This window comes from Ammospiza caudacuta, chromosome 5, assembly GCF_027887145.1.
Source record: "Ammospiza caudacuta isolate bAmmCau1 chromosome 5, bAmmCau1.pri, whole genome shotgun sequence".
Classification (NCBI taxonomy): Eukaryota; Metazoa; Chordata; class Aves; order Passeriformes; family Passerellidae; genus Ammospiza; species Ammospiza caudacuta.
The window spans coordinates 48,350,040-48,366,446 of NC_080597.1; the positions used below are offsets into that span (position 1 = coordinate 48,350,040).

General features: G+C 41.1%; 1 protein-coding gene across 1 annotated transcript; it reads right to left on the reverse strand.

Annotated features, from left to right (window-relative positions):
• Positions 1–4,645: 4,645 nt before the first annotated feature.
• On the reverse strand, positions 4,646–8,831 carry LOC131558247 (prolactin-like). The gene is made up of 5 exons (XM_058805893.1): positions 8,730–8,831; positions 8,485–8,636; positions 8,247–8,354; positions 6,989–7,168; positions 4,646–5,307 (listed from the first exon to the last, which is right to left on the reverse strand). The coding sequence occupies exons 1-5, from the start codon at positions 8,758–8,760 to the stop codon at positions 5,113–5,115; spliced, it is 666 nt and encodes a 221-aa protein (XP_058661876.1). The 5' UTR covers positions 8,761–8,831; the 3' UTR covers positions 4,646–5,112.
• Positions 8,832–16,407: the final 7,576 nt, after the last annotated feature.

A 16,407-nucleotide genomic window follows, 5' to 3' on the forward strand; every position in this document is an offset into this window, starting at 1 on the left:
ATACTCACTGGGCACCTCTCTGTTTGTTCTGGCAGCTTATCAATGCTAATGTAATACAGAATACAACAAGGACAGAGAGGAAAGGCTGAGACTCAGTACTCGCTTTGTTAACCGGGCTGCGAACTTCCATGTTCTCAGGCTGTGCTGCTGACACAGAGATCTCACTGCCCAGCCCAGCAGCCTCAGGAACAGAAGGGACTTTTCTCATCCCACCTATTGATGGTCATCCATACGGGTCTGAATGTGGATCTGAATGTGTGTTCTTAAAGAAAGGGAGAGGAGCTTCCCTGATACCTAAGAAGACGCTGCTGATTTCCTTCGAAGCTCTTGGACTTTTAAAATGTATCACAATGCAGATTTTTGCAGTCTGCATCAGACACAGTCACAGTCATATTTTACTGCATGTGAATAGCTGTGAGCCTGTGAACATGAAAGACCAGCTAGCTCCTCCATGCACCTCATATAACATTGTTAGAAACTGGATTTTTAATAGGTGTGTCAGCACTTAAACTTTAGTTGTATATATTTACAGTATAAAATGATTTTCTGAAAGTTACCTTGTTTTTATTGATCCTTTGCCAAACAGGAATCAAGTATTATGATCTGCTGAGAACAGGGCTGCTTTAAGGCACAAAACTGCATTACTGACTTCAATGTCAGAACAGTAGTACAAAGGTCAAATGTCACTCCTGAGCTGCAGTAATACATCAGATTTGTTTTATCTGCTGTGATTTACTAGTACTGGGTTTTAAATACCAGTTGCTATCACTGTAGCCATGCAGCTCCTCTGATGAATGTATGTTCTGCAGTCAAAAGACTGACATAAATTAAGTGCATTCACATGTTTCAGCACCCTCTACCAACTAGACTGTTACTGATTTTTCACATACTTGAAGGAAAGACAAACCAATTTCATGATGATAGCTGTAAATCCAGTGCCTTTAGAAAGGAACAGAGAGGAATTAGAGTCCAATTAACTTAAGACTCAGCTTTGAACCACAGGGAGACCTGCAGAGAAAAAAAGGCCCCTATAGAGAAAGGTTCACAGTGGATGAAATTCTTGTGGACTGAGGAAGTCTTAAAGTGAGTGGGCTTCTAAGGGATGTACGTGGTGACTGCTGATCACCTTTACTGTAAGGTAAACTGTGATAGTTAAACCTGGGTCTGAAGTTCCCCCATGCAGACTTGCACCAAAATTCATGATCAGAGAATGGCAACTCCTTGGTTTTATATTGGTTGTGATTCTGAGCACTGAAGCTGGGCAGGGATGTCAGAAGATAACATCTCTATAGTGATTTTCCAGTGCTTTCTAAAGCACAAAGAAATGCCACTTTTTATAAGCATTCAACCCTTGAGGAATTCTTCAGTTTTTAAAAGTAATTTTTATTTACAGGTCAATATTTGAATGAAGGTAGCTGAACGTGCGTGTGTATTGTGCAAAGAAGACTGTTTCAATTTTGTTTCTGTTTTGAAATCATGGGTTTAGATGAGAGCTAAACTATGAGTGACATTAGCCACTTAGTCTACCATGGAAACATCAGCACATACAAGATTCAGTCTAAATTTAAGATACACAATCAGTACCATTTAGTGCATTATGAAAGGAACAAAATAAATTTTCAGTCACTGGGAGTGTCTCTGTTGTATCCTTCATCATTCTGAAAAAATGGAAACATGATGAGGAAATCACTGATGTGCAAAAGCCAGTTCCAATAATTGGAAAAAAAAATTTGACTATACAAAAATGTCAGTATTCTGGGATTATCCTGCAGTGCTTCATGGAATAAGGTCTGAAGAACAATGGAGATGTTTTAAGTCTTTAATTTATTTGGTTGGCAAGAAAGTTTAATGGAAACAGATTGTTTCACAAATGGAAATGATACCATTACTTACCTATTTTGTTGTACATGACGCCTGTGCTTAACTGGAAGCCAATCCTGATTTTCTGATTCTCTGTTAATTTACAGAATTGTTTCTCCTAAATTAATATTCGGATATAAACGTGATGGATTCTCAAACTCCAAAGCTTTTGATAGTAGCACACAATTTAACATGATCAAATTCTCCTAACCAGTAATGCTGCTGTCTTGGATGAAATCATGCAGGAGATGAAGTATTCCCCTGTGCAGAAAGCAACCATGGCTGTATTTCTGCTTTAGGCATCGGTGGCCACAGAGAAAAGGATGCCCTTTTCAGCCCACTGCTCAGTTGTTTCCTCGATCACAAGAGGAAGCAAAGCAATGCCAGCAATATAGGAAGGCTTTTGTTTTACCAACGTGCCTCGCTTGAGCCAAAGGCAAAACTGAAATATAACACTAATGAGGATGAATGACTGTGAATAACACATCGGTGCACTGTTCCTCGTGCGCCACCCACTATCTCATTTTTTCTGTTTTCACATTTCTGTACAGTAAAACGTTCCCAGGGTTCAGCACTTTGGCGGAGGTGAGAGTTTTTTGTATCACCTGCTCCGTTTGCAAGGTTTTCCTCCTGACCCTCAGCTGCACCCTTGGGACGTCCTGCCAGCTGCGGGTACGGCTGATGTCTGAGTCACCGTGCAATTCGCTTGCCATTACTTGCACCAAGCAGGACCGGGGGGCACGGCCGCCTCCCGCCCTGCCAGCCCTGTGCGCGGTGCCCGGAGAGCGGGGCGGGCCGCAGCCGGTCCGGGGGGAGCTGCGTGCCGTCAGCCTCTTGGGCACGGTGCCCCCGCCGTGTCTGTGCCGCTCGCCTCTGTGGCAGGGCGGCTGCCGTGTGTGTGCCGGGACCCGGCGGCGCTACCCCGGCACCGCCTGTCTCCGCAGGGAAGGCGCGGTGGCCCCGCTGCGGCGTTTGGGAGCCAGCAGTGACCCCTCGCTGGCACGTTATTAATTGCTGCTGCATCTTCTGGGATCGCAGCTGGATGCAGGCACTGTGGGCATCCCCCTCTGGTTCTGTCTGTTCGCTCAGAGGAGCCTTCTTTTGCTCTCTTTGGAGCTGCGTTTTGTTTCCAGAATTTCCCCAGAATCTACCCATGAATGCTGCTATTTCATTTTGTGTTAGTGGTATCTTACTGCATAAGGAGCTGCAGCTATAACTTCTTCAGGGCAAGCGCAATGTAGCCCATTGCTTTTCAACTATACCTGGCACAGCAGGGACCAGACGTGAATTGTGAACACTCACAAGTACAGCCGCCATCTACCTGACAGGAGATATCTGAGGATATTTGCAGTTACGGGCATGTAACTAAAACGTTGTTTCTCTGGTCTGCATAAATGCTTCTTTGACATCTTTCTCTGCTAGGTTTCTCAAGCCCAAATTTAGTATCATTATTAAATAATCATCAGCATTTTACTCCTTGTTCTTGCTTGCCTGAACTCTTGCTACTGTCAGCAACCATCAAGATCATGGAAGGCCAGAAAAGAGCATTTAGTGGTAAAAAAGTCAAGAATATTAAAAATAAATCCATGTTGATTATATCTACTTGTTCAACTGTCTCAGGCTCTGAATGCCAAGTTTTGTTTTATGCACAGCCAGCAGCACCACCCTGCTGCTAGGAAAATGTGATTTCCTTAAAATATCTGAGAGCTTTCATATTTTTATTTGCAATGGAGTTTGTAATCATTACTGTAAAACCCAAGACCTGTGTCAGCATGTGGAATGGGAAAGAGACTTAGTGCGAAGCCCTTAGACTGAAATGCTGTTTGGACCAGAATTCTGACTTACTTTTCACAAACTTTTTCTTTAGGAGTTTCTATTGAAATCAGTGAAGCCATTACAGATATAAAAGGGCATTCAAAATGAATAAAAATTGTAGATTTTATGGGACACATATGAAAGCCCTCAGAAATCAGTAAGAAGTATGATGTGAATGTAAAATCTGGCATAGGCCCTGCAGTTAAATGAGCTGATCAACATTAATGCCCCTCTTCAGGGTTAAGCAATATTCTGCAGGTAGGTATGTATGTAGAAATGGGGGAAAACATTTTCTTTAGGGAAAAATATACTTTATCGATAGTATACAGATGTACCACAGTTTAACAGATTGAATCTTATTTTCAACTATGTTGTACCTATGTTTCAGCTTCAGTAAGGCTTTCCACAGGGTCCCACTTGACACCCTTATCTCCAAATTGGAGAGACATGGGTTTGAAGGTTAGACTATTTGGTGGTTAAGAAATTGGCTGGTTGGATGTGTCCAGGAGATTGTGAGCAGTAGTTCTTATGTCCGGGGGGAGACCAGTGACACCTGGTGTCCCTCAAGGTTCTGTCTTGGGACTGGTGCTCTTCAGTATTTTCCTTAATGACACAGAGGGTGGCATGGAGTGCATCCTCAGCAAGTTTGCAGATACAAAGCTGAGCAATGCAGCTGACAAAACAGAAGGAGGGGATGTGATCCAGGGGAACCTGGACAAGTTAACAAGTGGGCCCACAAGAACCTCATGAAGACAGTCTGAGATTCGGCATGGTTTAGCTTATAGAAGAGAAGGCACCAGGGAAATCTCATTGCAGCCATACATGACTTAAAGATTGCTCATAAAAAAAGAGGGAGAGCAACTTTTACATAGATAAGAGTGCTAGGATAAGGGGGAATGGTTTAAAATTAAAATAGGAGAGATTTAGATTAGATGTGAGGAAGAAGTTCTTTATTCAAAGGCATGGTGAGGCACTGGAATACATTGCCCAGAGAAGCTGTGGATGGCTCATATCTGGAAGTGTTCAGGACCAGCTTGAGTGGGGCCCTCACCAACCTGATCTAGTGGATGGCATCCCTGCCAGTGGCAGAGTGGTGGTTGGAACTCAATGATCACGAAGGTCCCTTTCAACTCAAGCCATTCTGTAATTCTATGTATTTATCTAAACTATGAATCAGCCATAGTATAGTCTGGCACAGTGTAACATGCAAGAACATTTATTTATCTAATGCTAGAGCACTCCTTTTTATCGGTGCATTAACTGACATACACACACGAGGCTTTAGTATTTCATCTCCATTGGTCAACTGTGCCAGCTTCCAAAGGATTTTAAAAACACTTTCCTATTAAAATTACTGTTAAAGTGATAATTTAGAAGTTCTATTTTTTTAATCTTTATAAGCAACATGCTGAAGACTACTTGTCAAAGGAGTACAATTTAGCAACTATTTTCTGGCATAATCCTACATTTGAGAATTTTTAAGTAGCTTTGTACTTTATTGGAATCTCTCCTAAAACAGTGAATGAAATCAGAGTCACTCATCATGTTTGCTTCATTACTAATCGATAAACCAGTGTCTTCAGATGATGCCATTCCATTTAATGAATTGCTGATGATCCCCATTGACTGCATCTGTATTGAAAACAGGAGAGGAAGTTCAACTTGTAACTACACACAGAACAAATATTGAAAATACTACTGCAGAAGACAACTGAGGTGTCACTCCACTGGGCTCTGCTGTTCAGATCTTTCACATACTTACTGAAGATATATGTAAAGATCCTTACATAGAATAACATTGTCTATTTATCCTTATGGTATCTCTGCAACTTTTAAACTAGACTGAAATTTCTTGATACACTAGTAATGAATACTTCATCTGAGTTTAAGTAGAGGAACCTCTGTTTGGTAATCCTTATTTCCTCTTGAAGTATTATAGCAAATCAGTCTTGAGATTTTTTAGCTATTTATTTTTATGCTTTTTGTGAAGGGAGGCTCCTAACATGAGCATCCACCAGTGCTGTTCATTTAACCTGGTGAATTCTACAGACTGTGATCACCTCTCAGAGTGGGTGCTTCACAACAAAAGCAAGTTTAGAGTTTTCCTAATTTTAAACAGAAAGACATAGCTGCAAAATATGGAATGCATTAATTTTTGTAATTATATTTCTACCCTACGTATAAATATCCATGGTACAGAGAAATCAATACTGTAGAAATTTCCCTCTTAGTACTAGCTTCAAAGGTGCTTTAGAAAAAATAAAGCATGTAAATACACCAAAAGTGTGTATCTGGTTTAGAGTTTGCTTCAGCTACAGAATGAAACAAAGGTTGAGCTTTGAGATTGAACACTTCTGAACTTTAAGGCTATTTTAGCCCAGAACCATGGCTGCATTTGTAACTCCAAGTCACTCTAACCAGGGCTGCATTTTGTAGTAGGGTACTATTTGGCCTATTCTAGTCATGAACTTGTTACCCTTTTAAAACTTGTATTCCTCACCTGTGTCCATAGAGTTATAAGGTGATCTACTAGTGTAAAATACTAGTTTATTAATCACTTTTTTTTAGTGAAACACACACTCCAGCAGTGTAGCCATTTAGAGAATGGGCACACAGATTTCATTTGCCAAACCACAGTTAATTTTAGATATAAATGCACAAAAAATGCAAAGGTCAGGACTTTAGCAAGAAATGAGAAGACAGAAATGGAAATAACAAAGAATTTCATCCAATTATTTATACATAATCTTGCATAATATGGAATGGAGTTTTGAAATTATTTTGTGACTGACATCAGACCTAAGTGATGCCACTGTTGTCTTGAAGAAGTTACCCAGCATAAAATTATTGCCTTAGGAAGGAGCCCTTTGCATCAGACAGCAGTGATACTTGAATTGCTTAGAATTTAAATACAAATAAAACTTAAGACAATTATTCAGCATTTGTTATGGTCTACCCACATCTTCTCTTCTGGCCTAGAAAACTCAAGTCCTTACTCATATATGAAGATACAAAAGGCTCTAGCCTTTGTACTTGTGTGTGTTGTTCATGCATGTCATATTAATAAAATGCTTCCTCACAGATATGGACTCCTATAACACCATCTACATATCTGCCAATCTATAGCTTAGCCACATTCTCTGATGGAAAGATACTTTGTTAAAGTATCTTTAACTTAAAAGTATCTTTAACAAAGTCCTGCATTTTGCTGAGTAAGAGCCTTCAAACCCAAGTAGGAGCAGACATTGCCTCCTCTTCGAAGTCACCCATGCCACATAACTGATATAAATAAAAGCTACATCAAAAATCTTGCCTTTTCTGTTACTTTCTCGACTCCACTCTTCAACTCATGTACCATATTGCTGATTTGCTTAGCTTTGCTAAGGCTGTCATCAGGTAGCTCTTGATGGTGCTCAATATTCTGGTTAAAGTGGGACAGCGGTTCTTTCCAGGCTTGCAAAAGTTTCAGTATCACGTGAGTTAGTTCTTCTCTCTTATAAATTGAAACAGTAGAGAACGTGTCTGTTACTTTGCAGCAGATCATATGAATACTCTTAGTCTCATTATGAAATCTCAGTGGGGTCAAGATTTACATCTGCAATTTACTACTAAAACACCACTCTGTCTCTGGTTATTTGTATATATATAAATAATAACACCTAGAATTTGTGTTTTCAGCTAACACGAGCAGGGCCATCTTTCATTGCCCTTCCAGGGGACCTTCTAGAAGGACATTCACGGGGAAACTCCTCACTCCATCACAACCAAAACCCAAAATGTTAGCATTTGTCTTTGTCTGTCTCCTGGAGGCAAAAGTTTCTCCCACTGGTCTATCCCCAACATCACAATTTGCTTTTTCTCTATATGAACAAACTCTTCCTGCTCTTCTCTAAACTAATAATGATTTTTTTCTCTTTGCCATCACAATGTGATGTAAACAAATTTGCTGTTCTTTTCCCCTTACCTAACTACTGATTCAGAAATTACTGTTCTTTCTTTCCCTAATTGCTTTTTGTACTTTGCAGTGGTACTGATTAATGTAACTTCTTTGCCACATACACAAGTTTCTAAGTTTCTGTTCCACAGAGTCTGCCTCAAAAAAATCAAAGGATGTCTGTCAATCATTCTGACAAAGTACTACTGCAACAGTAGGAGATACTAGTTATTATCCTAGTTATTGTAACTAGTATTTATGATGAAATTTTAGGTATCATATTTACAGATTCAATTTACAGATTTAAATTCAACTAATTTAAGATTCATATGCAATACCTCTCTGATGTGCACCTGTTTGGGGTCAAAACTTAACAGCCTCTTTCATCCAGATTGTTGATGAAGCTCCGGAAGCATATAAACCTCTCTGCCTATCTCCAGCCCGACTGGAGTGGGGGACTATTACAGCATGATGAATGAGACATTTTGGGGTTCTGACAGGACAGGAGGTGTATTCCCCTTTCTCCAGGGAGGGGAGAAAGTAGGCGGTGTGACCCGCAGGGTCCCCTTCCCGTCCCCAGGCCTGGCGGTCCCCCCTTCTGCCCTGTCTCTGTCCGCCGGCGCCGCCGTTCCCTTACCGGGATTTTTTGGGCGTACTCTTTGCCGTTGGGGGTCAGCATCCCCGACGTGTGGCACTTCCGAGCGGGCCTTCCCAGCTCGTTGTCACGGTGAGGGAAGTGTTTTTCCTGCGGGGGAAGAACACCTAGACGTGCACCGAGAGGCACCGCCGCCCCCTAGATGCCCCCCGCCTTTTCCCCTATCCGCTCGCCGGGCGCCGCAAGCCCCGCTCCGCGGCGGGGCCGGCCCGGCACTCACCAGCTCGGCGTAGAGCGCCGTGGAGAGGCTGTGGATCCTGCCCGAGTGCCGGATCACCCGGTCGAAGAGATCGGCCACGGTCAGGGGGTGACAGCCGGCGTCCCCCGGAGCGCAGACCAGCAGCCACAGCAGCGCCAGCGCCGCAACCGCACCTGCGGACAGGGCGGCGGGGTCGGGGCGCGGAATGGCGTGGCGCGGAATGTTGGGGTGAGTCCCCGCCCGGCCCGGCCCCCCCGCCCCCTCACCTGCTCGCCCCGCCGCCCGGGCCAGGGCCATAGCGCTGCGGAGCCCGCGCCCGGCACGGAGCGGCTGCGATCGGCCGGCGGTGCCCTCGCATCCCCTATATATGCCGGGATCGCACGGCCGTGACGGGTGGCTCCCCTGACGTGCGCTGCCCGCGGGCACCGTGAGCCAGCCCGCCCGGAGCGTCCCTTGCACCAGCGGGACCGAGTGCCCTCGGCAACCCACGGGGGCCGGCAGAAACGGGACTGGCTCCTGGGCTCGGTGCTGGGGCTGTGCCGACCCCCACAGCCCGTCACAGCCCTCTCGTGGGCGCACGGGGGCGGCCCCGGCCCCGCACAACAGTGGCGTGGGCAGGTCAGTCCCAGCGCGTCCGAGGGGGCAAGGGTGGGAGAAAGGAGACTAGGAAAATAAATTGCTTATGTTCGTGGCAATGGGGTTTACAAAAGGGCAGGAATGGGCAAAATGAGGGGTTGGAGAGAAGCCTGGTCTGATGACATTCATCTCTTAGCCATCTTTTCAAATCAAACTGTTATGGATCAGATCGGCTGCTTCTGCTCCATTGCAAGTGGTGAGGGGTAAGATTGCTGAAGATACAACAGCTGGTGACTGCATGTTTGGTGTTGCAAATATACCTCAGGATACCTCACTTATCCCATGCTCAGGGAGTAGCACAGCAAAGGACTTAGATCAGGATCCCTAAAGGGGTGCAAATCCTGTGGACATGGTTGGTGACCTCTATTTCGGGGCACAAGATCCTGAGCAACCCTGAGGATGTTTAAGAAAAGTTGAGATGCTGGTCATGAGGAAAATTAGTTGAGTCTGCCCTTCTTACAGAGGTTTTTCACTGCCAAGGGAAAAGTCTACTCAGAAATGAGGATTCATGTGACATGAAATTGCTATCTTTTCTCCCCAGCCATTATGCTGGAGTTATGTATCTGTTTTCTAGCCCCTGAATCTTGATTTCATTTATGGAAAATGGAAGGAACATACTTCTGCCAGGATGATGAAGATCATCCCTCTCCATACCTTTTTAAGGACAGCTGGGTGACTCATTCTGGAGGTAGAGGACATGAGTTTGACTAGTTCTTGGCCAAGGTGAAATGGAACTCTGTCACCTATATTCTGTGTAGGTACTAAACAACTGGTAGGAAACAAGTAGATGTAGCTACATCTCTAGCCAGATCTTAAAAGAAATTGTCTGCCACTGCTTCTGCATAAAGTCAAGAGGCATTTCCAAGGGACTCATGTTTTGAAAGGCTGGTAGCCCAATGGGTCCATAGGATAATTTTAACCCCTCCTTTTTTAGAGCTTCAAAAGTTAATTTTAAAAACAGTTTACTAAGTGTGCCTAACAAATAAAACAACACAGTTGATTTCAGTATTTAGTGCTGCTGAGCCTGTTCTTACTGGGAACCCTACCAATATGGCAATAGCTCTGAGCTGTTTGCCAGCTGATAAACTGCTTAATGGCTTGTGGTCCAGGTGAAGGGTTGGAGTATTAATACTAATTAATTCTAATAATTATCATAAAACAAGCAATCATGTGAGGATGCAATATGACAGGATCTGAAAACCATTGGTAGTCTGCATATGGGAAACACACGGATCACTGACTCATTTTTATTGGCCAATAGCCATTTTCTTTTCTTTTTCATGTGTTTTGGAGAAATCCTGATATATGCATGTCTTTAAAAGGTTCCTTAAAATATTAAATTTTTAAGATTTGAAGGAGCAATGAACTTGAACTCTGGAAAATGTAAATTAATTGAACAGCAACTCTGCCTCTGGCAGCTTGCCAAAGATTTATAGTGCAAGATCAACTCGAGTCCATTATGTATTCAAGAATCTCTCCTGAACTTACATCATGAAGGAGTAAAAGATGGAATGAAAAGCTTTGTTTCAATCAAATACTGTCTACTATTGATTTGAACCTTTTCCTCTAACAACAGGCTCAAGAAGGGACATGTCACACACTTCTGCTCTGAAAGTTGGCAATACAAGCTCTTGAATACAACAAGATGGAAACTATGTAACCTGGACATTGAAAGGGAAATTAAACTACCTGCTTAAAGGAGTAAACCACTTTCAGAAGGCTGGATCTCAGATCTGCGTTTTTTTCTGACTTCTGTAAATAGAACTACTTCATGTAGAATTGTTTGACTTTCTCTTCTTACTTCTCTCTCTTCTCTATGTAAACAGCTGTCCAATTCATGTCTCCCTGTTTTCATAGAGTAATCATCTTGCTGATTTTGTCTTGATTTGTGTTGCTCTTGATTGTTGCAATCTTGAGACTCCAAAGACAGAGAATAAATACGAGGTAAGTAAAAACACATAGTATTTCCCATTCCATCTATTGATATAGCTGGGAAAATGGAAGCCACGTTTTTATGAAACACGAGTTTATTCAGAGTGAAGCTGATAAACTGTCTGCTTGATCAACTGTCAATTTTTTAAAAAAATATCAATTTAAAAAAAATCATCTTGCTCTGGGTTGTTGTCAAATATAGTAAGAGTTCTACTGTTATTATATTGCAAAGGTTTCATATTGCTAGAGTTTCATACCTCCTTGATGTTTCTTATAGGCAGTTCCTCTAGGCACTGACTCTTCCCTGTCCTCACAGCAACCAACTAACTCCAGTTCCCCTCAAACCTTTTTTAGTCCTCTCATCTTAAAGCAACTGGTTCTTGTTTCCAGTTGTTACTCTGGGCGAAATCCTTCCCTGTCCTCCATAGCTCATTAAGTAACTCACTGAGAAGTTGCTTCTATGCAGTAATTCACTAATCTCTGGTGGTGCATGGTTTTGCCTGGTGATTCTCACTTGAGCTCAGGGTGATGAGTATAGAGTGAGCTAGTGCAGAAAAATCTCATTTTCTGTTTGCAAATGTAGCCCAGGAGCTGAGGGAGCATGTGCTTGATGCATCCAATGGAGCTGGTGCGCTGCTTCTTTTTCTACTCCTCTGCTGGGCAGCCTCATGCAGACATTGCATTTTGGCCTCCCTTGGGGATGCAGAGATGCCTACTATTTATGACTGTGATTGTAGCACACAAGCAGAGAGAAACATGATTTTGAAACATCTGCTCTATTCCAGCCTTCTGGAGGAGATGAATTCCTTAGCTGGAGTGCTGGCTGCTCATGAGAATGAACTTCTGTGCTATTTTAGGCAAGACCTGGATGCACATAAAGATTAAATAAAATTGAAGATACAGACCCAGTTATAAATTCAGGTACTTTAAGTTCTGGAACCCTTCATTATTATTATAATGTGTTATTTTACATCCTACTAAAATGGTAGAATCAACTGTGTAAGGACAGACTGCAGTCTATGTGGAGTGCCTGAGCAGAATATTGCCATGCTAAACAGATACTACTGTAAATCAATGATTTTCACCATACTAAGCATCACGCAAGTCAAGTGGGAAAATCAATGCCTTAATGCTTTAATTATGATTTTTTAAGGATATTGTTTCAATTTATTTTTTTAAAGAGGAGAACATTTCTGTTCTCATCCCTGTTGGCTTCAGTGGGGTTTCTTATATGTGTGAATTTAGATCTATCTGATAGAAGATTTACTTAATATTGATTTGGGAGGACAGATCAAATCACAGAAGAAATAGGTGAAAACTTTGATCCTCACTGAAACGTGAAAGGGTAATAAACCCTATGAAATCTTAACTTGGAATTTTAGGTCCTTTCCTACATAAATTTTTGTTTGTGAAATTTAATGATTTCAAATTTACTTTATATATTTTATATAAAATTTTGTATATTTCAGTTTTGCAATTGGTCTTGAATGTAGCCTGGAGAAACAAACTGGATTGGAAAGGTAGAATCTATAATTAAAATATTTAATACTATTTAGACAATGAAACTTTAGGAGGAAAATGTTCTGCATTCTGGGATGTTCAATTCCATTGACGAATGCTCTCACTTATAAATGCAAAATATATCTAAAAGATATTAAAAAAAATTGAAAAAGATAAAGACATGGTTGAATCCTACTACTTGAATATTTACAGATGTTCTTACTGTCTTAACATAACTGGGAAGGGTGAGGTGTCATATTTTACCAGCTGCAGATTTTGGGAAATCCTACAACGGAACTTCATTTTCCTCTAAACCACTATAAAGGAAACCAGTCTTCTCAAAAGAAGCTGCACCCTACCTATAAAGGTGCATCATCATCATCATGCTTTCTACTTCTTACAGTGTCCATGTAGGATAGTCTACACTGTGTCTCCGATGTGCTGTAATAATACTGAGTATTTCAAGTATTTCTCCTGATATGAAGTGTGTCACTGCTGTGTCAAGAGGATCAGTAGTAACATAATAAAAAGATGTGTTAAACTTTAGAGGAGACGGGTTTGTATTTTAACAACCTTTTTTTGTAGAGGAAAATAAAATTATGTATTTAATATTTGTAAGTGTGTCAAGCAAAAATGCATTCTTTAGCTCATAATCTGAAATTGCCTGGAGATAAATTGCAGGTAAATTCATTACCTCAGTTCTGAGAGTTTTAAGGAAATACAGATATCTCTGTCACACAATGGTGGCAGTATGAAGGCCACTCAAATCTCTAATCAGCTTTGGCTGACTTTCATAAACACTGGGTTAGACCATCATGCTAGTGTAGCTTCACTAACTTTGCTGTCACAAAGACAAGGTTTGGGTCCTGACTTTATATTATTGATAAGCATTTGCAGTTGAAAATGAACTGCAACCTCCAGGGTTAATTCTGTAATATCCATCTGTAAAGAATGTCCTCTGTTTAGGAAATCAAATTATTTAGAGCATTTAGTGAAGTAGGGAAGAGGACACTATGACTGTCTTCAGATTTGAAATTATGCTTCATTTAAATTGTAACTTCCTTTCTGCCACCATTTTGAAGAGCAGAACCTTGTCAGAGATACCAAAGGTCCAGGATTTTTATCAGTGTAGTATGAACATAACCTAACTGCATTTAATTTAACATCTGTCTAGTTTCATGTGTTGCCAAGATGTGCCCTCCCTACTGACATAATAATATTTTACAGCATAGAGGAGTTGGCAATATCTCATGCTTTGCTTTGTTCATAGCAGGAATCACAGGAAAAATTACATAAATATATAGATCCTCCATTTAAAAAAATACTTTGTAGTTTCTGCTACATTATTTTCATATTTTCAAATATTATCAAGCCATTTGATTTCTCCTTGCTGAGGCTAGAAATACTAACTATGCTATGGAATCTTCCTTTGCCCTCTTTGTGCATAAAAACTAATATGTTTAATGACATGACTGAATGATAATTTTTCTCGTGGTTTCTACTTTGGCTTATTCAACTGAATAAGTGGCCATTGAATTTTTGTTTTCTCCTAATGATCACTGTAAGCTCTCATGCCTTCTTTACTACCCACTGTTCCAACCCATTCTGAACACATATTCATTTTCCTTTTGGAATCTCTCTATTGCTCTCAAATATGTGTCTGTTCACACACATGACTTAATTTTTTATCCCAGCATATTCCTGAGGTGGATGGATGCTATCACGCCCATTTTGTAGATAAGTGAAAAAATCACAGTGAAATTACATATTCATTTGGATAGTCAATTTGCCATTCAAATGATATGAATAGTACTTGAAGAAAAGCCTCACATCATATATGAAAAGCTCCATATATAAGTAATATCTTTTCTGATCTCAGATATAAAAGTCTTTTGTTTAGGTCCCAGCTCTGCTCTTCTGAAGATGCATCCCTCACCACAACCACAGGGGAAAAAACAGGTAGTTTCACCCACCTCTGCTTGGAACACTGAGGTATATTTTCATTTTTCTTGTAAGGCAAGAATTTGATAGCAGTCGTAAGTTATTATTCATCTCTGGGGAAAGGGTATATTTGGGTATATCTGGGAAGATGTTTGCTGACTCTAAGGTTGCACTAAGTGAGACCTGGGAACATTTTGTTCCCTCTCAAGCTGTAAAGGGGCTGTGCTGTAATTAGACAGAACTGTCAGTCTTGTCTCCAGTACTGAGATATTGATACATGGTAGGTATTTCCTTCACCAAATATTCCTACTACATGGATATTTTCTCCAGTTCTCCCCTGCCTTCTTGAGATACCTATTTAACATGTTGCATACTTTTTCTTACATCTTTTATGAGTCTTTCTCCTCAGACTGAGCTTCTAGTTATCCTGTCTGCCTCATTAAAACCTAATATTCCTTCTCTTCCTTGCACCAGACTTTTTGCACCGTTCTATTTGCTGTCTCTAGTCAGGCCTGAAAATTGACAGAATGTACCTGAAGCTTGGAAGGAAAATTTCAGGTCCTGCTCTCCTCTAGCTGTGCTTCCCAAACTGCTCTGCATGGGACTGGTACACATCCTCTCTGCGTTTGAATTGGGCATGTTCTTCTCTCAGGGTATCAGAGAGCAGCATGCAAACAGAGGTAATGCAGATGAGATGGTGCATACTCTGATCATGGCCAAGATCTTTTATCCCCTGGTAGTTTAAAGCTGCATCATCTCTGGCATGAAGGAGGTTGAGTGGAGTGGGAATTGGTTAGAAAGTTTCCAGCTAATACCAAGAAGGTTATATTGCATGTATGCAGTGTTTTCCTTTTCCAAAAGGTTACAAATTGACAATAAGAGGGTGAATTTGCACAATAATAGAAAATACCTATCAGAGCTTATATTTTACAGTTGAGTTGTGCATGGCTTTTGTGGAACAAATCCTGATCCCTTAAAGACTTTTCTAGTCCCTGCTCTACCCACCCACAGTATCCAGGGGTTTGGGGCAGGCAGAGAACCAGATCTCATACTCCTGGGAGGTACTAACAGTATGCACTACCCTGCTTAGAGGTTGCATAGTGCATACTATCTCACCTGTAAGTGGGTTAGTAGATGTGTGTTTCAAATATTTACAGGTGGAAGAAGCACTGAGTGGAAAAGTGACTCTTCCAAGATGGTGCAAGGAGTCCTCCTGGCTGGGAAAAACCCCCATGCCTTTCAGTTCCAGTGCTCTAACCTCAGGAATCCTCCCCTGGACAGACTAGATGCTCCATGCTGAGAAAAGACTAGTGCACATGCTTTTGACATTTATGTTACAATAAATAATGTATAAAGTGACAAATTATTCAGAATCAGAAAAGAAAAATTGCTCTTTCGTGTTCTCTAGAGGATTTTTGTGTGTGTGTGTCTTTCCAAATCACTGACTTGTACTTCCATTTATATTCACATGTTTATGGACTTTATTCTTGTGTCATCTGACTCCAGCCATGTGACAGTATAGTGACAGCAAGAAACCCTGCAGGTTTTCTTACTAAACTGCTGCAAACCATTTAATAGATTGGAATAAGTGACTAACCTTCCACTTTCTTATGTAAGATGATGAACATAGATTATTTATAGAGGCTGCTGTCTCTAAATTTGTTTACTGTCACATGGAATGTGTGTCTGTCTTTCACGTGTCTCTGTCAAACTCCTTGGAAAAAATAAACCTACTACCAAATGTTAAGAACTCACTGGTCCTGTTGTGTGTCAGAGTTGACAAGGATGAAATATGACATACTTAAAATAAAACTAATTGGAATGAGTAATGTGTATATATATATATAATTATCATGCTCATATGTTGACATCTCACTCTTGCCAAAGGAAATAATTAAATAACAAATTACTGTAATGTAACTTAAGGCTTCATTC